The following is a 27,915-nucleotide window of genomic DNA, read 5'->3' on the forward strand; positions in this document are numbered from 1 at the left end:
ATCTGAAAAAGGAGAAGCAAATTATTCTTCCTGTTCTCTTTCTTAAGTCACTTTTATATACTGTCCTCACTAAACTCCCTACCAAATCTCACTGACAGGGAGCGAGAAAGGACAAGACATTGATAAGAGGGCACTAAGAGCATCAGTGAGAAGACACAGCCCTCCCTCCTCAGGGATCAGTAAGTAGATTTCCTGCTTACACTCTAAGGACATGGAGATGATGAGTGACTGTATAGGACCACATGGGGGATTCTTCACATACACTTATATAAGATGTAGCATTCACACACAGAAATTATTCATAGCCGCGTGCTTTCTTTCTTGCTATCTATTATTTTGTAATAATCTGAACCTGGGGACATGTATGTAATAAAATGATAACTTACAAATTGTTTAAGTCTTTTGTAAATTATGTACATATATATTCATCAAGACATGTATATTCTATGTTCTAGCATAAAATGTCTAGCATGTTCTTATATGTCTACTATTCTATGTATGTATGTATGTATGTATGTATGTATGTATGTATGTATGTATGTATCTATCTATCTATCTATCTATCTATCTATCTATCTATCTATCTATCTATCTATGTATCTATCTATGTATCTATCTATCTATCTATCTATCTACCTACCTACCCCGTCTATGGGGCAGATTATCTTCTACTTGCAATTTTCGCCTGTGTGTTTTGTTGAGTAGTTCTGCTCTTTGATTTATCTATGTGCAATTTTCCTTTAGTTAAATCGTGGTTTTTTTGGCACAAATATTTGCGCAATTTCTGTAATTTTGCGCAATTCTTGACGCAACCCTTGTCAAATGCAAATGAAAAGATACACCTGCCACTATATCTTTATATTTATATGTCGTAACTATATATCTATAGCTCAATCATGTGTGTATAATTTATTTGTTTATTTAATGAACTATTTTCTATGTATAATTTAAAATACATATATCTCTATCTTCTATCTATCCTTATATATACAGTATAGGGGCAAGACGTATCAAGCTACAACCATCTGTGATAAGTTACATTCAGGCCTCTTATTTATCTCTTGTGAGTCTCTGCATGCCTTTTTATCTGCACTTAACTTTAGGCGCAATACAGGTGCAATCTTTGATCCGGGCACTTACATGTGATCCCCCTAAAAGCTCAACTCTGTTTCTTTCCCGCACCCCACCATGAGAATAACCCTCTATCAGGTGTCTGACAAGCTGTACCCAATAATCCTCCTGAGCAGTGGCTTCTATCTAATTCTGGCCAGTATTCCTCCTCAGATATTAGAGTGGTCATCCCGCTACACGGGGACACTTCTCTGTACTGTCTGCACGCTCACCCGCACACTTCTTTTCTATCCTACCTTGAGCTGCTGCATTGGCAGATTATTTGTAAACAAAGCTCATGACTGTAAACAGTGGCTGCATGTAGTGTAAACACGGGCTGAGGTCTGCTCAGGGTTTTACTTCACAGTCTACACCACCCTTGGGCTGGATGGTTTTTGCTCCAAAATTCGGGCAAAATAAAAAAGTTGCTTGATTAATCATTATTAGGCACAGCAAAACATCTGGATTGTTAGGATAAATGAGGAGAATATGGTTATTTTTGAAGTGCCGCTAGTTTGGTGTTCAGGCGCAAAAGTAGTACAAAATTACTGCAACAAAATAAAGAAAACTGCTAAAACAGCAGTTGGTGCTGATATGTTTGCGGTACACAGGATTTCTGGTGCAAATTGTGACATTTCATCTGAAACGTTTATTATTTTATCTATGAGGTGTTTTAGGAGTTAAAAAGGGATGCATTAATTTTCTATTGTTTCAAATTGCATCCATCTATTTATCCAAAATTAATTTATTCATGTATCACCCATCTTCTTTTCTTTTTACTTTCTCAAGTTGACTTCTTTGAATATGATGGGGCACATGTATCTTAAGTTTGGCTTTGTGCTCCTGTCCTGGCTTTTCTGCAGGTCAGATGTGTCTTTGTAGTTTTTCCTATGCAATACATCTGAGTTTAGGTCTTTGTCGCAAAAAAGTCCCCCAAAAAGTCTTATACAGCTCCAAACCATTCCCTATGCCTGGCAAGGGCAGGTCTGTGACTAAAAAGTCGCAAATTCCACATGTGTAACCGAGTGATAAGTCAGGGAACACTGTAGGTGCAAAAAGAGTTGCAAAAGTGCATATGCAACACAAAAAGTAGCAAAAAAAGAAGAAGAAGCCGAAACAAACATGTGCCCTTATATTTTGTGAATTAAGTACAAGGGGCCACATTTATCACTTTTGTGCGCCTAAGTGTAGTAGTTGCGCCTAAATTCTGACGCACTGTTTTGCCAGAAATATCACAAGCTACAACCATCTGTGATAAGTATATTTTCTGCCTCTTATTAATCACTTTACTTTAAAACAGTTTAGGCGCAATTTTGGCGCAGTTTAGGCGCAATGTTAGATTCGGGCACTTACATGTGATCCTGCTACAAGCTCCTCTCTGCTTCTCCCACAGCCCAGAATGAAGATAACACTCACAGCAGCACCCAGGTGTGTGACACCCAGCACCCAGTGACCTCCTCAGCAGGGGCTTCTCCTGGAGGGGATCCCCCAGTGCTGATCTCCTGCTGCACCCCTGTAATTCTGCACAATATCCCCCTCAGACACACTTGTGATACTGTGCAGAATTACATGGGGGACACTTGTATGTCGTATCTGCAACATTCTGCAAACTTCTCTTGCTCTTGCTGTGAGCTCAGCGTTTTGCAGAATGTTTTGTAAATAGAAGGTGATGAACTGTAAATAGAGTCTGCAGCTCCTGTCTGTAATGTATCTAATGTATCTATTATATGTTCCAGTGTCTGGCTGAGCTCTGCTGCTAGAAATGAGCTGTTCTGCAAAGGGGCTCAGTGCTTTCTTCTCAGACAACGCCACCTTCGGGCTGGAGTGTTTTTGCGCCCGTTTTTGCGCCTAAATGAAAACGTTGCAAGTGATGAATATCATTAGGCGTAGCAAAACATCTGGATTGGTAAGATAGATGAGGGAAAGCTGCTTATTTTTGCTGCGCGGCTAGTTTGCCGTTTAATCGCAAAAATGGTGCAAGAACGGTGCGCCTCAATGAAAAGGCGCAAAAACAACAGAAAAAACAAGTGATACATGTGGCCCAAGGTTAACAAGGTTAAGTATAAGGTAAATAAACCTCACCTTTAATTGAAACTGAAAACTGGAGTGCTACCTACTTTTCTGGATATATCATTTATAGGCTCTGTCTGGACCTGTGGTCCATGTACCTCATTCAAGGAAAGTGTTATTTAAAGAACATCTACCACAAGGATGAAGAATTGTACACCAGGTACACTAACTTACTGGTGTGTGACCCTTCTAGCAAGGTCCACTATTCTTTATTCTTCTTATGCCCTTGTTTTTACAAAAAAGGCTTTAAAAATTATGCAAATGAGCCGGAGGGGCTTTTAATAGCTTCATAGCTGTTAATTGAGCTCCTCAGCCGTTCTTTTTTTTTTTGTAAAAATAAGCACATAAAGAGCCAAAAGAAGAGCAGATCCTGCCAGAGGGGGCCCACACCAGTACGTCAGTGTGATGGAATTTATCTATATCTTTATATATCTAGTTATTTATATATCTAGAAAAAAGAAGAAAAAGGAAAGTTTAGAGCAGCACAGCAACTCCGGTGGGTGCTTGAAAAAGGCTCGTAAGGAGCTGAAACGTCGCTTATGGAATAAAGACACCCCACTTTTTTGAAATTACCTTTTGGAGTGCTGCCTCTTCCTAAACCTATTTATATATCTAGTTATTTATGTATCCTGTATCTATTATTGATGTATATAAGGCGCACTGGACTATAAGGTGCACCTGATTGTAAGGATGAATGACCAGCTGGTGGCATACCTGTGCACAGATCAAGGTAGCTGTTGTCTGTAAGTAAGGTTCGTATATAAGGCGCACTGGACTATGAGGCACACCATTAATTTCGGAGAAAAAAATGGTAGCCTTATAGTCCGAAAAATACGGTAGTCTGGAACACAAAATATAACTATTTTGGCAGCATAGGATTCAAAATATAATATACATATTGCAAATACCATACACTACAATAAAAACTGATTAAAACACTAAGGTAGTAATGTATCAACGACCCTTACAATAATTAACCAGTTAGATACTATAGGGAATTCTGCATAATGTATGGTATGATGAGCCATGATGAAGAGTCTCTGTACTCAAAACGTGTAGCTGTTTGTGGATACCGTTGTATACTGACTGATTTTACATGATGATCAAATAAAAACGAAATTTTCTTATTTATAAGTGCTGGATTCTACGAATTTTATAATATATACAGTATATTAATGTTGCTGCAAAGTAAGAATGCTTCCAAAATGTAAAAGTGTTAATAAATTATTTTTATAAAATAAAAAAAGCAATGTAAATGAGAAAAAAAGAGATCAAAATTTGATGACACCACCATTAAGGTGGTACAATTACACACAGTTTTTGGAGGAACTCTGCAGAATGGTTGTTCCAAACACACATCTTCTTTCTCGAATCCTTCTGTCTCTGTATGTAATCCCAGACAGAATCAATGAAGATGAGATCCAGGAGGAAAAGAGGAAAGGAGGAAGGAGGAAAGGGGAAGGAGGAAGGAGGAAAGGAGGAAGGGGTATAGTTCCTCTATTAGTTCTACAGTTATTTAATTCGGTAATTGGGAGCAAAAATACACAGAACAATAACAATACAATACAACTATACACATATAAGGTATAATGGAAAGACGTGTTCTCAGTGTTCTGCCACTCAAAACACACAATAACACTAACTGAGAGAAATAACTGCGCCTTAGATTCAGTTCAAGACTCATTCTGAAACTCTCGAGCAGAGCAACAATTCCATTATTTCTGATTCTTAAGGCAAAAAAATTTTGCTTTGTGCTATATAAATAAAGATTATTATTACACATGGTCCCCTATTTAAGGACACCACACTTACAGACGACCCCTAGTTACAGACGGACCCCTCTGCCCACTGTGACCTCTGGTGAAGTCTCTGGATGCTTTACATTAGTCCCAGGCTGCAATGATCAGCTGTAAGGCGTCTGTAATGAGGTTTTATTGATAATCCTTGGTCCCATTACAGCAAAATATTTTGAAAATCCAATTGTCATTGGGACATTTCTTTTTCTGGAGCTACAATTATAAAATATAAACTTACACACAAATTCAACTTAAGTACAAACTCAAGAAACCTATCATGTATGTAGCCCAGGGACTACCTGTATTATTATTTTATTATACCCCACAATAATGTTGTGAAATATTTCATTGAGGTTTGATAGACTTTTGGTGCAAATGTGGTATAATATAGACCCCTGCTGGCAAACAATAAAACTGCACCCTCAATGCCACCAAGATACACTACAGACATGTATTTTAAATGTACCTCTGAACAAAAGATTGCTTATTCTTGCATTATTTTAAAAGTGGGGGTGTTCTGCAGTTATCTGTCCAGCAGAGGGCAGAATGTGTGATGTGCAGGAAAAATAACTAAGATCCATGGGAGTCCAGACAGCTGATGATGAACCCTCACCTATTAATAATATATCAATAATATCTTTGCTTATCCTAGCTATAATAGGATAATATTAATGCTGATCTTACTTCTACAAAATCACATAAATTGGACCATGTAGGTCCTAAATCTACTTTTTGATTAACCCCTTGAGGAAGCAGGAATTTTCCATTTTTAAGTTTCCATTTTTCACTTCCTGCATAACAAAAAGATCCATGTGTGATACCTGTGCGCTGTATTATGTGCAGTGTACTGGGAATCTGGATAAAAATTAATGTTGTATAATTTTCTAGTGAACTTCTTCTTTATGGCTTTCACTGTTTGTTCCGGATGACACATCCACTATATTCTTTAGGTTAGTAAGATCACAGAGATACCACATTTATAGGCTTAGCTAATATATAAAGATGAGTGTATGTCCGCTAAAGGAATCTGCACCATTGAGTTTACAATAACCACATTTTGCACAGTTGAGAAAGAGACTGCCAAAGACAGACAGTCAATCACTGAAACAGATTGCCAGAGACAGTCAGTCACTGAAAGAGACTGCCAGAGACAGATAGTCACGCAAAGAGACTGTCAGAGACAGAGAAGGTCAGAGACAGTCAATAGAAAAATATAAAATATTTTTTGTTAAGCCATTCTATTTTGTTATGGCTAAGAGCAGTTATTTACTATCCCTGGCAATGCTGGGAGCTACAGCTAGTATTGTTATATAATTATGTCTTAATATCTTTAAAAATGTGTCAAACAATGCCAAAAAGAGTCTGCATTGCCACATTCTGCCTTTTTTATACTTTAGGGAGCTGTGTAAAGTGTCATTTTATGTGGAACGAGCAGACGTTTTATATTTTTATAGATTGGGAATTTTGGGATTTCTAATGTTTTTATTGTTTTTGTTGTTTACTAATATACAGACCTGCTGTTAGGTACAAGATAGGTTCTGTAGGTATGTTCTTAAGTTGAATCTGTACGTAAGTAGGAACAGATAAGTGTAAACCCTCCTGCCTACAGCCCCATGTATTGCTATGGATTTATGGTCACTGCTGATGATTCCTCAGCCCTGTGTCTGAGCCTAGTGCATGAACTATTCTAATCTGTGCTTGTGGCTCAGGCAGTCCCATTGAAGTCAACGGGGCTGTTTTTAAAAAACGGATTGCATATGGCCGTACTTTTTGTGGTTGGTGCTGGGAAACAACCACATGACCTTAATGGGCTGTCCTAGCTTAATCACTGCTATACACACGGACCAACTTTGCAGACACACAGCCACGACATAGAAAAACAATATTCATGTGCAGGAGACACGATAATTGTCCCCTGGACAATTGGATTTTCAAAATTGTGGATTTTCATGGGAAGAAGGATTAACAACTAAACTTAATTGTAGAAACCTTTGATAACTCTTTAAAGTTACTAAATGACCAGCATCTGGAGAGCGCTTCATCAGGGGTCACAGGGGGGATCTGTAGCTAGGTGTAGTCTGTGTGTCAGGTGTTCTAAAGCTGAGGACTACCTGAATGTATACTAGCGAAAAGGGGGTGAGTAGAATTTTTACATATAAAAAAATGACATGTTTTTAAACTTTTAATTAAACTAAAAAAATATTTTTTTCAGCCGCCCCCCCGAGGTGTTTGAACAGTAGGGCCTCTGATTGGTCATACAATAAAGCAGTGTCGGACTGGCCCACCAGAGTATCAGAGGATCCTCCGGTGGGCCCTGGCGCAATCCAATACTGAACCCCAGAGGTCCATCAGAAAACACCACACATTTCCATTTCCTGGGGGTTAATGAAGAGTGGGCGCCCAAATTGATTTTCTCTGGTGGGCCTAAGGAAACCCAGTCCGTCACTACAATATACGGGTGGTCCCCTACTTAAGAACACTCAACTTACATACGACCCTGAACGGACCTCTGGATATTGGCAATTTATTGTGCTTTAGTCCTAGGCTACAATGATCAGCTGTAACAGTTATCACAGGCGTCTGTAATGAAGCTTTAGTGTTAATATTGATTCTTATGACAATCCAACATTTTTAAAATCCAATTGTCACAGAAACCAAAAAAGTTTTGGCTGGGATTACAATAATAAAATATACAGTTCCGACTTACATGCATATTCAACTTAAGAACAAACCTTTAGACCCTATGTTGTATGTAACCCGAGGACTGCCTGTACCACAATACTGCGCTTCGTCACAATTGTGTTGCAACAGAATGAAGCAAAGTGCACCAAGAAAATAAAGGTGCATCTGTGTCACATCCTGAAAACAGACCTGATTTACTAAGAGCATGTGGCACTATTAAATAATGTGGAGCAAAGTGCACATTTGTGAGGCAAACTGCACTAAGGCATATAGCACCCGTTTTTATATATTTGGGCCATAATATTTTTTACTTGAAAACAAAAAATCTAAAATCTTAAATGATCAGCAACTTTTCAACAAACTTTGTATGACTCAATAAAAGAGTGTACTATCAACTTTTCCTCCACTTACGTGCTTTATTCCTTCCTAATACGATAGGGGTCATTTACTAAGGGCCCAAATCGTCGGGTTTCACGAATATTTCCATTTTGCGCCGAATTTCCCTGGGATTTTGGCGCACACGATCGGATTTTGGCACACCGGCGCCGGCTTTCACGCAACAGAAATGGGGGGGCATTGCGACGTATTCGGAAAAACGCGGAATTAAAAAAAAAATTGTGTCGCAAGAATAGCACTCACATACACCGGGACGAAGAAGGTGAACTCCGGCGGACTTCAGCGCAGCAGCGACACCTAGTGGACATTGGGCGCACGACCTTAGTGAATCCCGGCAGAACCCGAATCAACGGAGGACAACGCGCCGCAGGATCGCAATGGAGTGGGTAAGTAAATGTGCCCCAATGAGTTTCCCTTTAAAATTTCTATAAGTTTTGTGATTTTGTTGCTAGCAAGATCGGGAATGTCTCTGTGAGTTGTCACATTGCATGGAGTTCTATGGAGAGGGGAGGGGGAGGAGTAAGTCACAGCAGTTATAGGGGTATTCCCACAAAAGACAAGATCCTTAAATATAAATATATTAAGGATAACAAAATAACACATTCTCTAATTCCCTATAAACAAAAACAGACTCCGGACCTGCACGTTCTTTCTAGTGCAAACTGCTTGTACAGATATTTAAGAAGTGCAGCTGCACCACAAAAGGGTCACATGCAACAGAATTGTGGTGCAGCTGCACTATTCTTTATGCGACACAAATTTCTGCCCTGAAATGGGTGTTATGGTGCTCAGTCGGACCACGTGACATATTCAACATGCGAATTCCAAAAAGTGTGTTGCATGCCCTATGTTAAAGGTGCACCAAAAATGTTGGAGCAGTGCAATGAGCACCAGATTAATGCAGAAAGTGAGCCAGGGAGGAAAGTATAGGTTTATTTTTTAACAGCCCACCAGCCAAGTTTATATTAACTACGGACAACTCCTTTAAGGGAGTTGACATTGGCTTAGACATTGGGGCACATTTACTTAGCCGTCCGCTGGAATTCTCAGAAATGACCGACGATCATGGCACGATTCACTAAGATCGTGCGTCCGATATCCTGCATGTGTCGCTTCCCCGCTCAGGTCCGCCAGAGTTCACAATCTTCTTCCTGGTGCATGTAAGTGCTTGGGCTTGCAACACAATTTGAAAGTTTAATTGCGCGCTCAGTCTGAATCAGTCAAATTGTCGGACGGCCCGACCCCGATTTCTGCTGCATGGAACCCGGCGCAGCTGCAACAAAAAACGATCGTGTGCAACACAATCCCCAGTTAAATACCTGTCACAGTCGTTCAAATCCCAAAAGAACGTCGGAAAGTCAGACAGAAGTGCGGCCACGGACCCTTAGTAAATAAGCCCCATTATGTTCTCAATAAGTGTGATATCAGCCTTTTTTTATTTTTACTGATATGATCCCCTTTTTTAATTTGGGCAATCTCTTAAAGCTGTACTGCTATTCATCTGGGAGCAAGCCTGTGTTTTAAGAGCCCAACACACTTTATAGGTGAAGTACACATATATATATATATATATATATATATATATATATATATATATATATATAATATATTCCATTCTGGCAGAACTCCCATTAGCAAATGCAGGAAATCTGAGATGTGTGTCAGGAAATTAAAGTAACCTTGGGTCCTACTGGATGGAAAATTCTCAATGAGGAGAAGAAGAGACGTCCATCAGAAAGTTCCTTTTACTTGCTATTGGGCTACACTTAGGATTTCTTCAATTTGATATATATACTACATATGTCTTAGAAATCCTATGTTATGGTACACCATTAACACCCCATTGTTGTACTGTCCCTGCATGTTACATAAATCTCCCACTGATTCTTATTCAATGTTAGTTCTTGTCCTAATGCTGCTGATGCTCCTAACATGGTTTCCTTATCTAAAGCCTTATGTAGGCCCCCCAGCAGCTCTGGGCCCTGGCACTTGCCCGTTTATGCCCAGTGCATGAGCCGGCCCTGGCTCCCAGGGAAAGGTGTCCTGCAGATATAGGGGTATCGAGTACAGATAGCCTGTACTATATTATAAATGCAATATAACTGCCTCTTGCTGTTACTTGTAAAAACATTTTTATAGGCATCAACCTTGTATAAAAACCCGCTGGGTTGGTGGTGTGCCGGCCTGTTCAAGACCACTGCCTAAATGGGGCAATACTCTCAATAAGAGAAAAGTTATTGTATATAAAGTATGTATAGAGATCACTGTCATTTGAAGAATAACCAAAAATGTGGCCAATTGTTACTAAGTACTACCTGTTTGTAAATCATTTTACATAATTGTTATTTCTCCTCCTTTCAGTTGAACTATGCAGAATGTCACATACATAGAAAAAGACTACACGTCCTGCCTTAATGCTGACATCAAGAAGCCTCCAGTTTTTCCACACATCAGACAAGCCTTGCCATCCTTTGTGAAGTATAGACTATCTCCCTTCCATGAGGGATATCCCCATCACTTTTCACATCTCCAATTTGACCATCCAGAAGACAACCTGCACCCACTGCATGAAGCACTAGAAGGTGGGTCACACAGAAGAAAGAATCTCCCATCTAAGATGCCCCATGATGTTGAAGACCAAAAAGTCCATGTGCCAACAGAAGAAAGATCAAAGCATTTCATCCCTTCTCATCTTCCTTTGTTTTATCATCTACCACCTCTCTCAAATTATAATGCAAAAATGGTTGATTTGGCTAATATTGGTCTTCAGTACTACAGGACCATGGACCCTTTTTGGCTTGGTCCATTAAAACAAGAGCCTAATGGAGCAAATGCAGTGTGGCCCGATGGCTCGCTATGCCTACACCCCTCTTATCCAGTATTTCATAAGAATTACCCTAGTATGATGTACCCCTTCCATATGCCCACACAAAGTACACATATACATGAAGCCTTTGGTATAGACCATCTAGCAGATGCTACTCCGAGGAAAAATCAAATCCAGGATCGTGAGGATAACAAGCAGAACATGGAGAGGGTTGACGTCAACATTCAGATTGATGATAGCTTCTACGTGGATGTGGGCGATCAGAAACGCTGGAAGTGTCCCATGTGTGAAAAGTCCTATACATCCAAATACAATTTGGTGACCCATATTTTGGGGCACAGCGGCATCAAACCCCATGCCTGTACACGTTGTGGCAAGTATTTTAAACAGCTCAGTCATTTGCATACACATATGCTGACGCACCAGGGCACCAGGCCCCACAAGTGCCTAGTCTGCAATAAAGCTTTTACCCAAACGAGTCATTTAAAGCGCCACATGATGCAGCACAGTGATGTCAAACCTTACAACTGTAGGATATGCGGCAGGGGGTTTGCCTATCCAAGTGAACTGAAGGTCCATGAGTCAAAGCACGAGAGCGGACGAGAAAATATCTGTGTGGAGTGCGGACTTGATTTCCCAACGTTGGCACAGCTTAAAAGACATCTGACAACCCACAGGGGCCCCATTCAGTACAATTGCAGCGAATGTGATAAAATATTCCAGTACCCAAGCCAGCTGCAGAATCACATGATGAAACACAAGGACATCCGGCCATATATATGCTCTGAGTGCGGCATGGAGTTTGTACAGCCGCACCATCTTAAGCAGCACTCCCTGACACATAAAGTAAGTTCTCAACATTACTGCATGGACATTCCCTTATCAGATCTGTCATTACTTTATCGGATCATGCACACAGGCACGTAGTCTGCGCAGATCCTATAGTAGAGAGCCATAAAGTCACATACAGCTGTAGACTCCATTACATTTTTGCAATGTATCTCGGGTGAGAATCCTACTGAAATATATGGAATCTGCTTTTTCTTAAAACAAATTTGTATGAATCTAAAACAAAGATCTCCATATGAAATTGAAAGCATACATGGGCCTCATGTGCCCCTTTGAGGCACCACTTTTGCAAGGACTTTACAAGGACTGTAGTAGTGTCCCAGTCTTAGGATAGATGAATATCAGATAGAGGAAGGGAGGGGGGTCTGTCTCCCTACATTCACTCAAACAGGTGATTAAAGGGGCGGCAGCACTTGTGAGCAGGACCTGGAATTGGTCCCTCCATTGTATAATGCATGGACACTACACAACGTATGATTGGTAGTGCCAGAACCTAAACCTGCATGATCTGGGTTTCCATAGTATTGAAGTTTTGGAAAACCCCTTTAAAGGCAATCTAACAAAATAGAGCCTGATAAACAAGGGGCAATTACTTATAGACACGGTGACAATCTTCTTATATTTGTTATCCAAGGCCTCCTTCCTCCTAAAATTTTTAAAATTTTAAATTACATTTTAAAATTATGCTGATGGACCAAAAGATCTCAGGGGTGGGGGGAGTTACAAGAATTTCTTCATGTTGCAGCCTGTTACACTGTGCAGGAGCACATCTTACCCTCTTCCCTGCTCCGTCAGCACTTTCCCCTCCCTCTGTCTGTTGTAATCTCACACAGTAGGAGGGGGAAAGTGCTCCTGCACAGTGTAACAGCCTGTGAATCTTCAGCACAGATTGGGGCAGATTTATCAAGTGTCCAATTGCCCATGGCAACCAATCACAGCTCCCCTTTAAAATATTCATGAGCACTGGTGAAATGAAAGCTGAGCTGTGATTGGTTGCCATGGGCAACTGGAAATATTCTGACTTTCAGACTGCTTGATAAATCTGCCCCATTGTTGTTGATAACAACCCACAGAATCATTTTAAAATTCTACATTGGTTGATTGCAGATTTTCTTTCCTAACAAAAAGAACGCATATTTGTGAGAAGCTTTTAATATTTGGCCATTGGGACCTGACTCCCAGCTGAATAGAAGGGCTGTGGTACTCACAAGTCCCCTTTATTGTTTCATAAGGCAAAAAACGGTTGTGACTGTGACTGATAATGCCGCTCAGTCTCAATCTTTTGACTCGGAATAGACTAAAACCAAGCTCTCACCCATCAAATATGTCTGATATAATGGGGCTCATTTACTTACCCGGTCCAGTCGCGATCCCGCAGTGCGTTGTCCGACGTGGATTCGGGTTCTGCCGGGACTCACTAAGGTCGTGTGCCCGATATCCAGTAGGTGTCGCTGCTAAGCCGAGGTCCGCCGGAGTTCACTGCATCTTCCCGGTGCATGTAAGTGCTTGATCTTGCGACACATTTCATTTTTTAAATTCCGCAGTTTTTCCGAATCTGTCGGGTTGTCCGACGGCCACACCCCCCAATTTCTGTCGCATGAAAGCCGGCTTCATTTCGCCAAAATCCGAGCGCGTGCGCCAAAATCCTGGCGGAATTTGGTGCAAAACGGAAAAATTTGGGAAACCCGACGAAAGTGCGGCTGCAGAACCCTTATTAAATGAGCCCCATTATGTGCAATGTGCACTACTATACACAACTCAATAATCAAGATTATTCTTCATGTGTTTAGGGTGTAAAAGAACACAAGTGCGGGATCTGCGGGCGAGAATTTACTCTTCTTGCCAATATGAAGCGGCACATCCTGATTCACACGAACATCCGAGCCTACCAGTGTCATCTCTGCTTCAAAAGCTTCGTCCAGAAACAGACTCTCAAGGCTCACATGATTGTCCACTCCGACATCAAGCCGTTCAAGTGCAAGGTGAGACAACAAAGCAAACAGTATTTCACACTGTATATATCATTCTATAAGGGTTGTTTAACATAAAGAATTTTATGGAGAAATGTTCCAAAACTTCTGAAAAGATTAAAAAAAAAATTATCACCATCACTTTGCCGTAACTTAAAATTAGTTGGCATAAGTTACGCCTAATAAATACTGCTTTATATTTGGAGCACTTCTGGTGTACAGCTTTACTACTCAGATCCACAAGTACAAGTCCCAAAACTGTCATAAATACTTTGTATGTGGGAGTAACATTTTAGTTGCTTTTTGTTCTCTCCAGCTCCTCCATCCCTCTTTGTCCATAATTAATTATGGTATTGATTATGGTTTATGTTAATGGGGGCTTTTCCTTTTAAAACAACTCCAGAAAAATTGACTCATTTTTGGAAATCAGCAATGCACATGTGAACTTCACTGGTGATTGTTTTATTAGGAATTCTGTTCAGAATTTCCAATCATCTAGGGACAAAAAAGTGCATGGCGATTGGAAAGTCTCAAAGGTTTTTTATTCTCTTTTGTGGAAACGACTGAAGATCTGCTTTGTATATTGCTGCTTTCCAAGAAGAAGAGTCATTTTTTCCATTGTTGTCTTTGGTAAAGCCTTTCTTAAGAAAGGAGGCCCACCTTGGGCCTGATGGATAGAAATCATGGCTCAAATGTCTTCAGCTAAGGGGCACAACTAGGAGAGGCAGGGCCCCCTCTCCAGGGACCCCCTTCCCCCTTAAAAAATATACATATTTGTATACTCACATGTGAGAGTTACAATCACACACATGTATATACTTGTATACATACAAATACCGTTCTTCACTCATACACATATACAATCTTATACATTTAAAAACACAAGTGCACACATTTATGCAAAGATATATACACTTATACATATGTATATAAGTACGTACACATGGAGCACACACATACAATGTCCTGCCAGTCTGCTGCCCCCTCCCCTCTCCTCCGCCCTGCCGACTGTGGAAGTATGCTGTTATATACATAGTATGCTGTACTGTATAACATGTGTATATATATATATATATATATATACATATATATATATATATATATATATATATATATATATATATATATATATATATATCATGTATATAATAATGCACATCCTTTATATTAGGGCCAATGTTGGGGCCCCCTGACACTGCGGGCCCCATAGGGACTGCTACAGCTAAAGTTATTACCCTGCTACCTATGCATAATTATGTACTGCTCTCCTGCTGCAAACCTTTGGATCCATGCTCCAGTTATATGAGGCTTGGGAATTATAGCATTTTTGGTCTGCTCAGACAGTTCTCTTTTGAACAAGGAAGAAGGAATGAAACTGGCTTATTAGGGCGGTTTTACAATTTAGTTTTTGCATGCTGTTTGTAAGCCAAAGCAAAGTCAAATATATCTTCTTCATTTATGATCAATAAATGCAAAAACCGTAACATATAAAAAAAAGAATGCAAATACAAGAAAAAACGAGAGCAGAATACAGCAGTAAACAGAAAGTGATTATGAATTTAAATCTACATTATAGAGAACCTGTCGCTAGGTTTTACCCCACCACTAAACTACCAGCCTCTTCATATAGAGGATGAAATGTCCTTTCTAAAATCCCCTCTTCCCGAAAGTCAGGCACATATGCTCTTCTCATGCCATTTTCATCTAAAATAGGTTTTGTGGTTGCAGGGGTAGTGTCAGTGCAGAAGCCCCAATCTTTGGTTATATAGCACCTAGAAACATAAACTTTTTGTGTCATATTAAAGATAGAATCTCATCTTTTAGATCACATCAGGACTGTGGTTCTGTGAGCTACAGAACCAGAGATACAGACAGCTAAATACGTGGTTGGAAATGTAAGCTGGAGATAGAAATTCAGTTCCCTCCAACTTTTTGCCTGTATATCCAGTTGTGAAAGATGAGATTCCTATCTTTAATATGAGACAAAATATAATTTCTAGATACTAGAGAACCAAAAATTGGGGTTCCTGAATAACACTACCCCTTCAACCACTGAACTTGACTTGAGACTCGTCATGAGAATAGCCATAGTTGCCTGCTTTGTGGGGAGATTTTTTATAGGTGAGATTTTTTTTTAATTACGTGAGACTTCACACAATTCTATAAAGGACATTTCATTCTCTACAGTACCTGAGGGAGCTGATAGTTCCCAATGTAAAGGCTACATGCACACAAATATAGAATATGTCCATGTGCTAGCCGTTGATTCAATAGGTAGCACAAGGTCAAATGCTTTTCTATGGTCTCTAATACCATTCACAAAACATTATTCACTAAAATACCACCGCTGGTATAATAGTGTATTCTTATGTACATATGATAATAGTTCTTATTGCTATTGTACATCTACTTAGGAAAGTACACCCAGTATATTCCTTGTGAAGACCATTACGCCGTCTGTGCCCCTATAACGCGCCAGTGAAACATATTTTCTTTATTGAATCAGATATTTTTTATTTTGTTTTGTAAACAGTTTAAAACCAAAACAACCCAACATACAAGGGAAGACAAACCAACACCCCTGTACCTCCCCCCACCCCTCCCCAGATGAGCACCAATGTCCGTGGCATTCAGTATCATGCAGATAACTGTCTTGCAAGGCAAGTGCACAAGTTCTATAGGAAACACGTCCGTAGACATACAGATTAGTTGTTACATTCACAAGATAATACAATTTTAACAAAAGTACCCAACAAAATCAGCTAAAAATACAAGTCCATCTGTTGGCCCTCCAAACCGGGCAAAATACAATGAAGTAGTCACAAGTTGGCACATTCATCGACACTAAGGCTAGATTCACACTGACGTATGGAGGACGTATATACGGCCGACGTATATACGGCCGATATACGTCCTCCATAGACGTCAATGGGCGCACGGCGCCCTACGGGAGCGGTACGCTGCAGCACACGTGCGGCACCGTACCCGGAAAAAGATAGGACCTGTCCTATCTTTCTCCGTAGTATGGCGCCGTGCGCCATTAATTCTTGTGAAGAGGGGCGGGGGTCAGCTGCGCTCACCTCCTCCTCCTCTCCCCGTATACTGCCGTTGCCCGCTACGGTACGGGCGGGCAACGGCAGTGTGAATATAGCCAAGGGCTCAACCCAAAAAATTGCAAAATAGTCTGTTTTGTACCAGAGTCAATGGAGCTAAACCGGGATGGTCCAACCAATCACCCAAGATAGACTCAAATTTATGGGTAGCGGTGCGTTTTTGATAGACAAACTTCTCTAAACGTATAGACTGAATTCTATAATAGTAGGAGGAAGAGAATCTCTCGAGTGAAAAGCAATCAATTTTCGAGCAGCGAATAAAAGTCTCAGAATCCCCAACTTATGTCCCTCCAGCACCCAAAGTTAAGAAACATATCAAAGAACAGGGGCAGCATGGTGGCTCAGTGGTTAGCATTACAGTCTTGGGTTGAGGACTTGGGTTTAAGTCCCAGGGTCAACATCTGCAAAGAGTTTTATGTTCTCTCTGTGTTTGCGTGGGTTTTCTCTGGGTCCTCCGGTTTCCTCCCACATTCCAAAACATACTGGTAGGTTGATTAGATTGTGAGCCCCATGGGGACAGGGACCAATTTGGCAAGTTCTGTGCAGCGCTGCATAATCTGTGTGCGATATATAAATAAAGGAATTATAATTATATAATCCCTGAACAGGGAACGTCAGTGTCATACACAGCATTAATACGCTCCAGCACCTCCTGCCAATATCGTCCGCATCAGATTAATCAGTCTCTGTGTTCCTGACATCTCGGACATGTGTCATCAGCTCTATATCCCATTTTAAACAACCTTGAGGGGGTGTAATATACTCTGTGAATGAGGTATAAGTTAAAGCCCCAATGTGCCTCACTAATAGAAGCTTTAGGTACAAGTTCCAGAACATCATCTGTGATAGTCCCCAGGTCTTCTTCCCATCCAGACTTTTCCACCAGCGGGGATTTTTTAATTTGGGCGTCTAATAAATACCTATGTGAAACATATTTCCAGAAGTGCATTATATATTCCAAGATGGAAGATGGGAAATGTTAAAGGATGATGAGCAACTCCTGATGGCAGCCCTACATAAGACATGTAGGTAAAGGGATGCAGTAAAACTTTGACCCAGAAATGTATGAAGTTTTTGATAATTTTTTGCTGTTTGGATACATGGAAGCTGCCAAAGCTTTAACAGAAAAAGTAAAAGACCCTGAATGTGTTCTATAATAATAACCAATTTGTGTAATATTACCTTATTTGCTACGTGTTAAACCCTTACAACAGCTTGTATCTTAGCAATGGTTACCCACTAGTGCCTTGTGAATATGACTGATTATTAGGAAACATGAGCGGGATGTGAGCGATGGCTATGCACTTGTCTGGTGACATGTTAACACTTCACTTGTCCGTCTCCGCATGTGCCCCTTTCATCTTCAATAATGGAGAGAGAACAAATGAAACATGTTTTGGCTTTCGCTCACCCCCTGCCAACATGGCAAACAGCTCAAAGGAATCTTGGTAGAACAGTTTTTACTTTTGGCGGCTGTTCAGCAGGATTAAGGCAATGACCAGATAGCAGCCTTCTGGCATTGAGCTCCTCCTCAGGTGGAGGAAGGATATAAGTGACTGAACGGCCTCCATAACAATGGCTCGCAGGTCCCATGGGAATGGCTTGCAAATAGATTTCATCTTGCTTTCTCTTGTACTTCTCGAGGTTTCCTGTTTTCTCACGGTCTTTTTGGACAGTTTACAGTCATTCTCATTCGGGTTTTCTCTCTCAGCCTCTCTAAGGAAAAAGACGCCCTTCTTATGAAGGAAGACAGCTCAGGGGCAGCCTTTGTAGCTCTCTGCAGGCTGTGGCTTTCCATTCCTTAGTTCTCAAAGTGAATGGGAAAAACAAAAGGAAAAAAACAGTGTGTGCTGTACAAATTAGGTGTGTACAGGATCCAATTCACATTCCTTGGAAGGTTTTTGTGTTATTTTTACATAATTAATTTGGTGCTGGACAAAATCCAAATGGTTTTTGTTTTTAACCAAAATTTCCACTTTCTCGTTCCTGCGAAGGATTACACATTATGGGATAGTTTAGGTTTTTATGTTTATTGCTATTTTACTGTAGATAATGCTACTGACTGAATATAGTATATAAGAGAGCCGCTGGTTCAATCAGACAATGGCCCACATTTATCAAAAACCTTGTTCCAGGGGCACCAGATTTATGAATTGTGGTGCCTGTTCTTCATGAATCTGGCGCTCCCTGCACTGCCCCGACAGAGTGCACCTTTAACATAGAGGGGCAGATTTATCAAGCTGTCTGAACGTCAGAATATTTATAATTGCCCATGGCAACCAATCACAGCTCAGCTTTCATTTTACCAGTGCTCATGAATATTTCAAAGGGTAGCTGTGATTGATTGCCATGAGCAACTAGAAATATTCTGACTTTCAGACAGCTTGATAAATATTTCCCAGACTGTCCGACACACTATCTGACTCTGCATGATAAATGTGGCACCCAGTCGGGCCCTTTCAATGCAGAATGTTGTGAAATAGTGCGATACACATGTGTCTCAGACATTTCTTAAATACATGTGCAAGCAGTTTGAAAACTTGTGCACTGCAGCTCCATTCAATTCTATGACAGTGTCTGAAGATTGCTGAGCACAGCACTCAGCTATCTCCGGTAGATCCCAAAGAATTGAATGGAGTTGCAGGACGAGGTTGCAGGATCCTCATAATCCTGATTGCTGTGAGATTCCATTCTCATGATCGATGGAGGTCCCAGCCAGGGCCGGCACCAGCACTGAGCATAACCGAGTAAGTGCCAGGGCCCAGGGTTGCTGGGGGGCCCACATAAGACATAAGGTATCCATGGAGGTGAAGGGGGGGGGATGTATCTAATGAAACCAAAAGGGGCGAGGGGGGCTTTATATAAAATAACCATGAGGGGGCTGTTTGGTATGATAAACTAGGAAATATTTTAGGGAGCAGGAGACTTCTAGTTTTAGTTTCTGAATTTTTAATGCCACCACGTGAGTTCACTTCAAAGGGACCCAATGAGGCTCTGTCACCCAGGGGCCTACTGAAACCTGGAGCCAACCCTGGTCCCAGCTGTAGCCTTACTGATTAGGAAGTTTTCCTCAATCCTGGGGATTGGGGATAATTTCCTGAATTGATAAAGTAAAAAAAAAAAGTTGTAATTAATGTATTAGATGGAAAAGGGAGAAACTAGTAAAGGTTCAGAGGGTTTGGTTGCACATGGGTCCAGGAGATTGAGGGCGCGGTCGAGTGCCGCTAGCACTACACATAAAAACGCAATGCTAGTGCACAGGGTCGAGCCTCAGTCTAATCACTTATACGTTTTCATGGAACACATGTGATCAGTAACCAGCACCCGGTGTCTTGCAGTTAAACAATACAAGACACCGTTCCCTGGTTACTGCTCAAATGCGTTTAAGGTATTACTTCATTAAGCCTCATGTACACAAGTGTGTGCAGAAACAGGCCCATTTTGGCCATCTCCATAGGTGGTCACGCTGTAATATGGGCAGGAATAGGACCTGCTGTATCTTTTGCGTTGTAGCCACTCAGCTTTAGCACAGTGCAGTGAGACACAGGGCAGAGTAGACCTCGATGGCAGCCGTGCGCTAGCTGCTGTTTTTTTATCTCGCTGTCGGCCGCCACATATGATTGTGTGCATGTGGTCTTACACAAAGAAACTAGTATTATAAACAGTAGATTTTAATAAGGGAACATGATGCAGATTTTAAATTGGACCCGAAAGCTTGAAGATAAAAAAAAGTTGACATTAGAAACATTAACAACTATTCCATATTGGCCTGCACCTGTGTAGTGTGTGCTCAAAACTATACAAATGCATCCGATTTTTTGGCATATTTTTATATGCAAAAATTAGGCCAACAATTTGCAAAATACAACTGGACAGCATGATCATTTAGCATGAGGCACTGTGAAAAGTATGACTTTCCAGACTAATTTATGTATGTCTTTAAGAAACTTTTGATAAATTTGCTATAGTGTACTTACCCTATTGCGACTCCCAGATCCAGCGTTCTTTCTGCAGCCCGCTCAATGCCAATGGGCTGTAAGTGACCGTGATCTTCAGACCTGCTGTGGGGGAGAAGGGTACAAAAATTTTTTTTCCCTTTTATTAATTTTTTTCCCACAAAAGAAAATTTTCACATTTCAATCCCCTAGTGATGTTAACACAATAAAGATCATTATAACCCCGTACAATTTTACTGTTTTATTGCTGTTTTAGCTCCTAGTACTCTCTAGGCCAGTCATAGCGAACCTTTTAGCAGCCGAGTGCCCAAAAAGCAACTCAAATCCCCATTATTTATCGCGAGGTGCCAACCAAAAATTTAAGCAGTAACTTATTGCTCCCTGTTCTTCAACAACTTTCAATCATATTGGCCTCCTGAGGACAGCAACACAGTAGAAAGATGGAAAATTTTAGCTTCTTTCCAGTTTCCCTCTGTGCACAGAGAATCATGGGGCCAGCAGGAGATCCTCCAAACACAATTTGGCCCTATCAATTCATTCTCCCTCTTCCTACAGTCCCAAGTAGAGAAGCAAGTATAAAAATATGACCAAAAGCAGCATCTTTTAAGTTTCTTGGAACTTCAGGAAGATTCTTTGAGTCTTATCTGGTGTGCTGGAGCAATGGCCCGGGTGCCCACAGAAAGAGCTCTGAGTGCCGCCTCTGGCACCAGTGCCATAGGTTCGCCACCACTGCTCTAGGCTGATGAGTGTAAGATCCCAGGGTGTTAGGCGGGGCCCCTCTAAGCAGATACATTACTGTATTATCCATCTTGTTTTCTGGGGTGACAATGTGGTTAGATTATCAGGATACATATGCACTTTCATCTGGCTTCTGTACACACTGACACATAGAGAGAGATGAGACAGATCAGAGATGCATGAGATTACACAGAGGCTGATAGACCATTACACTGTAACATTGTGAGATCTGCTACATCTCACAGCTATGTGCCTGCCTCCCTTTTCCCCTGGGTCACTTATCTCCTTGTAGCTTGTTGTCTGCAGCATCTCTCTCTGCTCACCATGTGCTGACAGGCTGTGAATCAGTCAGTGTCTCTGAGCTCCGTGCAGGGGGCATGACTACAGCCGCACAGCAGAGACAGACAGATGCTCAGCTCCACAATCTCATCCAAGATGGCTGCCCAACCCTAAAAGAAGTTACAGGGTGGTGTCTAGGGGCAACTGAAATTGTGTACAGCAGGACTGATAGAGACAGGTTGGAATTATATCTGTGAAATGCTGTATTTTTGTTAATAACCTAAGGGTTACAATATGAGAGGCAACAAGTGCATCGCTATTAGCTGCAATACACATTTCATCTGTTATTCATACAATTGTTCTGGACTAACAATGGTAAAATTGTCACGCTGTGAAGACTTGATTTTGCTGTAACCCCTTCTTACTTTTCCTTTTAACAGCTGTGTGGGAAGGAGTTCAATCGTATGCACAATTTAATGGGCCACATGCACCTGCACTCGGACAGCAAACCCTTCAAATGTCTCTACTGCCCCAGTAAGTTCACGCTAAAGGGAAACCTGACCCGCCATATGAAGGTGAAGCATGGTGTCACCGAAAGAGGCTACCACTCTCCAGGTAAAGTTTTATTGACAATACTTTATACCTCTATCTACTTTGTACAGATATTCTTAGAAATCAACAAGTATTTCTAAAATGTAAATAAGAAAACTTTATCAGAAGGGCTTGATTCTGCACTTACTTTGACCCTTCGCAACCCCTCCTTTTACAGATACAGTGGGGTATCAATCTGTCTGTGCCAGAATACTGGAGTAATTTACACCTAAAATGCTTTGTGCCACGTTTTTTGAAGGTTTTACAAAATTTTGAGGAAATTTTCCGACTCCTAAAATCGCCATTCCTATAATGCACCAAAGTAGTCATTCAGCATCGGACACAATGGGGGACATTTTTTCGGTTGTTTTTGCCATTTTGTTTTGGCACAGTTATTAAATTTGTCTCTAACTTGCAACTTTTTTGCATTAAGAAAACTGCAATTGCTGGGGCTTACTGACTGACCAGAGAATTATCTAATAGGAACAGGATCTGACATAGGGGTGTAACTACAGGGGTAGCTGTTGCTATGGGGCCCGCAGTGTCAGTGGGCCCTGACATCTGGGATAATGGGTGTGTATTGGGAGTGTATATGCTGTTTGTCTGTACATGGTATTGTGTGTGCAACACCCCTGCGCAACTCACCCAAGGGATAATGCAGGGAGATCTCAGGTAATCTGCAGCTGTAGCCTCTGCCTGGAAAGGCAATAGTTAAATGGATGTAAGTTGTTATCCAATCAGTTGGCTGTATTATAAACTGGAGTGTGATTGGAGAGGCGCTACGACCTGACCAGGGGGACTATAAAACCCCTGTGCAGTGGGAGCCCAGGTCTCATAGCACAAGTTCTGATCTTAGCTCTTGGGCCCTAGCTCTTAGATCCAGCTCTTAGCACATGGACAGAGTGAAGAGAGAGACAGTGTACAGCCCACCTTCAGTGCTACCACAGAACCCAATCCCAGGAACTGAGTCATAAGACTCTAATCCAGAGATGCAGCTTCCACCGCCTGGACACAGTTCCATCCAGATTCTCCCAGCCTGCATCTACTACCAGGGTGGTGAGCTATTCCTGAGGACCACTCTCCATGACCACTCCAGTCATCCAAATCTGCTGTTGGACCATTTAGGCCCGTTGCCTGCCACCTGTTGTTCAATAAAGAATTGTAAGTTGATTTGCACAACGTTGCCACAGTCTACTACCCAGGGACTTATCTTACAGACACTCAGGGGTTGCCCTTGGGAGAACCAGTACTTAAGCCTCTCGCTCCATATTTGTGCTCAATAAAAAATCTATTTATTCTTCATACGCATCATCCTTTTTCTCCTTTATGTACCTCCATATTTCTTGCACACACCACCTGCTGGAGACCTGCCAGGCTGTAGGACAGACCTCTAGTCCCCATACCAAGCACTTTGACATCAGCACGCCCTAGGCCGCAATCGCCAGCCATTCCGGTATACTGGGCCCCGACTGTCTCCAGGCCCCAAGAAAAGGCTAGGCCCCGGTGGGGGATGTTGCATATGTATGAGTGTATTTGCTGTATGTGTGTATATATGCTACATGGGTGCATATGCTGTATGTATATATGTGTATATACTGGTGTATGTATATATGGTGTGTATGTATATGCATGTTTATGCTGTATGTGTGTATATGCTGTATGTTTATGCATATAAACTTGTATAAGGTAAGTATATGAGTATATTATGTGTGTGATTGCAACTCATATTTGTGAGTATACAAATATGTATTTTTTTTAAAGGGGTTGTGTCACCATAGCAAATGGCTGTAATTGGGTCCAATGCATTGTGACAAGTACTTTCACCATTTACACTTATTACAAAATATGCAGGCTTACTGAGATGACTCCTTTTGTTCTGGCTGCTGGCGCCCCCTGGTGGTAGCTGTGTCACGTCCTGAGCTACAGCTGATCTGGCCGAGTCTGCGCACAAGGAGTCAGCAGCTGCTCTGCACTACAGATCACTCCATGGGCTCACAACTCCTCTCTACACTGAGAGATCACTTGACACACTGCAGCCAATAGGAAGTGAGGCAGGGGGCAGAGAGCTCAGCCGTCTACACCAGTGAATGAGGTGATTTCCACTGCTCCACAGTTGCTTCCAGCAGCAGATACAAGGTAACTGCAGACATACATGACTATCTGCTGCACAGAGGAGTTCTCCCCCTAACATGGACCATAGCAATGTAGCAGCCCTCTCCTCCCTCCACCATTAGTCAGGTCACACAGGAGGCTGCAGAGATAACACAAGTAACAGGCTGAGCTCTGACCTCTCCTGATGCAGTCCTCCTGTACTCTCCACTATGCACTGTCCCTCCATGTTACCCTGCTGTCCTGCAGTCCTCCTGTACTCTCCACCATTCACTGTCCCTCCATGTTACCCTGCTGTCCTGCAGTCCTCCTGTACTCTCCACCATTCACTGTCCCTCCATGTTACCCTGCTGTCCTGCAGTCCTCCTGTACTCTCCACCATTCACTGTCCCTCCATGTTACCCTGCTGTCCTGCAGTCCTCCTGTACTCTCCACCATTCACTGTCCCTCCATGTTACCCTGCTGTCCTGCAGTCCTCCTGTACTCTCCACCATTCACTGTCCCTCCATGTTACCCTGCTGTCCTGCAGTCCTCCTGTACTCTCCACCATTCACTGTCCCTCCATGTTACCCTGCTGTCCTGCAGTCCTCCTGTACTCTCCACCATTCACTGTCCCTCCATGTTACCCTGCTGTCCTGCAGTCCTCCTGTACTCTCCACCATTCACTGTCCCTCCATGTTACCCTGCTGTCCTGCAGTCCTCCTGTACTCTCCACCATTCACTGTCCCTCCATGTTACCCTGCTGTCCTGCAGTCCTCCTGTACTCTCCACCATTCACTGTCCCTCCATGTTACCCTGCTGTCCTGCAAAGGAGCCCCTGTCCCTGACTAGCAGGGAAGTAGCTGAAGATCAGTAACATGTGAGAAGCTGTCATCTATTTATCTATGCATGTCCTGTTATCTATCGCCTGTCATCTTTCTATCCATCTCATATCTATCTATCTATCTAATATCTACCTAGTGAATTAGTTGCAATTCCTTACAAAATACACAGAAAGATGCAATTAATGGCCCCAAAGTAACATACAAAAATACAAAAGTTTATTAGTAAAAGTCATAAAAACAACTAAAAAGGTCCATGTTATTGCACCTAATTTTGTACAATCAATGCATACAAGTAGAGCAAAACAATGTATTCTCACAGCATCATGGTCGGTCAGGCGGACAGTAAAGTGTAAATATGTCGGAGGTCTAGAAAAATGCAGGGACGGCAAACTCCATGCGTATCCTCACTTCGAAGTCACTTCAGGGGTAAGTGTCACTTTGGAGTGATGATACACGTGGGGTTTGCCTCCCCTGCACCCACCTAGACTTCCACCATGCATGTCACCCTGACCGACCATGATGCTGTGAGAATACATAGTACATGTGTACTATGTGCAGTGTCCTGTGTAGTGTGCAGGGGGCGCCAGATTCAGGATTTCTGGCGCACGTTCTTCATGAATCTGGTGCCCCCTGCACTGCTTTGACAGAGTGCACCAACTTTTTTTGGTGCACGTTTAACATGGGGCGTATGACACATTTCTATTGAACTTCTATTGGATCAGTAAATACAGGGACTATTTTAGCACAGCAGGTGGAAGGAGACTCTGAAGTTGTGCAATAACTGCCGCTGTCAGTGCTGTGCATGTGCCTGGCCCCTCCCACATCTGCTTCTGTGTGGAGCAGAATAGAGGCTGAACAAGCATCATAATAACAAATAGAAAGGTATCTTTACTTCCAGGTAACCATTACAAATAGATTTTTGAAATATTTTAACCTCTTTGACAGCTTTTTGCAGTCAATTGTTTTGTGGCATAACCCCTTTAAGGGGAAAGGGCCCCATTTAGAAGTCTGCAATTGGGTTCTGCTTCTGCTAGTTAACCTCCCCCCCCCAGTCTGACATCATAGTGGTGGCAATAACAGCTAACTCATTGTGAGTGAATTACAGATTACAGATAACTTCTGATGTGAAACAATATCAACATTTATAATGCAACAAAGTACAGATCAACCCCTACTTTTTATAGATAGGGTTGACAGATTCCTGTTTTGCTACTCAGTCTACCTGAGCATAGGAAGAACTGTGCAGTGATGCAATTTAGTTGCACAGTTCTCTCTATCTCCTCTCTACACTTTGTGGTAAGGAAATGAAGAAAATGGCAAATTGAAGCATTAGTATTCAGTCACCTGTTATAGCCTGGACAACAGAGGAAAATGATGCACTGGTTGTAACGCCAAAGCTCTTAGGGCGCTTTCACATAAAGCGTTGTGTTTTTTGATGCGTTTTTGGCACATTCTAAAGGCTTCAGCCTTGATCACATGCCAAGGTTACATCGCGTTTCCACTGCATCTGCTGTAACGCGTTGTATCCTCAGCATGTGATCAGGACTTAAGCCTTTGGAATGTGTCAAAACGCATTAAAAAACGCGACGTAATGCATCATGTGAACATGACCTTAAGTTTGGTAAAAACTGATTCTTAAGAATAACATGTCAGTGGAACAAAAGTTGCCTTACAGTAACCTACATTTGGTCTTCTATAACCTAATGCTCCTATGACTTATCTATCATGGGGGTGTAAGGAAGCATATAATTTAGGGATGGTTGAGAGAAGAATTTTACATTTTAACAAATGGCCATTTAAAGTTAACCATTGGTGCAATGTGGCCCTTGGTGTGATCCAGAATGACCCCCCTGTGCTGAAGCATTACCTATTTTTAGGTAACACTAGATTTCATAAGCTTGCATAGTTGTGGATCCTTTCTTACTCATAGAGGAAATATCCCATTTAATAGTTTGTGTCTTTCTACAGGTTTCGCTCGTGTTAGAGCAGATCATCCTCGTTCGACAGTCCTTCATGGTGTAGAGCAGAAAGAACCTTATGACTTGTCCAGAAAAAGGAGAGATGAAGAAACATTTGGTCATTCAGATGGAGAAAGTGTAAAGAGCAATAATTCTTTCCTGGGGGAAGTAGATGATAGATACAGTAGTCCACAAATACATCAAGAAGAGGTCCAGAAGCCAAGGCATCATACTGAAGAACATCTAAGTATCTTCAGGGAGATGCAGAACAAGGACAATCAGAAAGAAAGAGATGCAGAAAGAATAAGTCACCAGCACAAAGAGGAAGAGATGGACGTGGACCCAAGCCAGAAAGAAGGAAGTTTATCACTATCGGTTCCTTATTACTTCTTTATGAAGAAGAGAAACACAGATGAGAAGCTTGTGGATGAAAACCATAAATGGACCAGAGAGAAGTAACAACATCACCTAAATATACAAACATAACATTTATAGCAAATCATCAGAACTGCTATTGTCTAACCTGGTGAGGGCAGCTTAATAGTAAGGGCACATTCACATGGCCGTCTGCGGGGACGTACATGCGGCCGCAAATACGTCCCCATAGACGGCAATAGCGGCGCAGCGCAGATGCGGTGCCACACATG

General features: G+C 41.7%; 1 protein-coding gene across 1 annotated transcript; it reads left to right on the forward strand.

Moving 5' to 3' along the window:
* On the forward strand, positions 1-27,810 carry ZNF366 (zinc finger protein 366). Its single transcript, XM_072138780.1, has 5 exons — positions 1-179; positions 10,416-11,727; positions 13,521-13,712; positions 22,227-22,401; positions 27,279-27,810. Exons 2-5 carry the CDS (start codon positions 10,423-10,425, stop codon positions 27,725-27,727), a joined length of 2,121 nt encoding a protein of 706 aa, XP_071994881.1. The 5' UTR covers positions 1-179; positions 10,416-10,422; the 3' UTR covers positions 27,728-27,810.
* The last annotated feature ends 105 nt before the right edge of the window (positions 27,811-27,915 follow it).

Source organism: Engystomops pustulosus, chromosome 1 (genome assembly GCF_040894005.1).
Source record: "Engystomops pustulosus chromosome 1, aEngPut4.maternal, whole genome shotgun sequence".
NCBI lineage: Eukaryota > Metazoa > Chordata > Amphibia > Anura > Leptodactylidae > Engystomops > Engystomops pustulosus.

What these genes read in the sequence shown, in the direction of transcription:
- ZNF366 (XM_072138780.1), top strand. Translation starts at nt 10,423, where the DNA reads ATGCAGAATGTCACATACATAGAAAAAGACTACACGTCCTGCCTTAAT. An exon ending in TCAAGCCGTTCAAGTGCAAG is followed by an intron (nt 13,713 to 22,226) that starts GTGAGACAACAA and finishes TCCTTTTAACAG; the next exon opens with CTGTGTGGGAAGGAGTTCAA. An exon ending in AAGAGGCTACCACTCTCCAG is followed by an intron (nt 22,402 to 27,278) that starts GTAAAGTTTTAT and finishes GTCTTTCTACAG; the next exon opens with GTTTCGCTCGTGTTAGAGCA.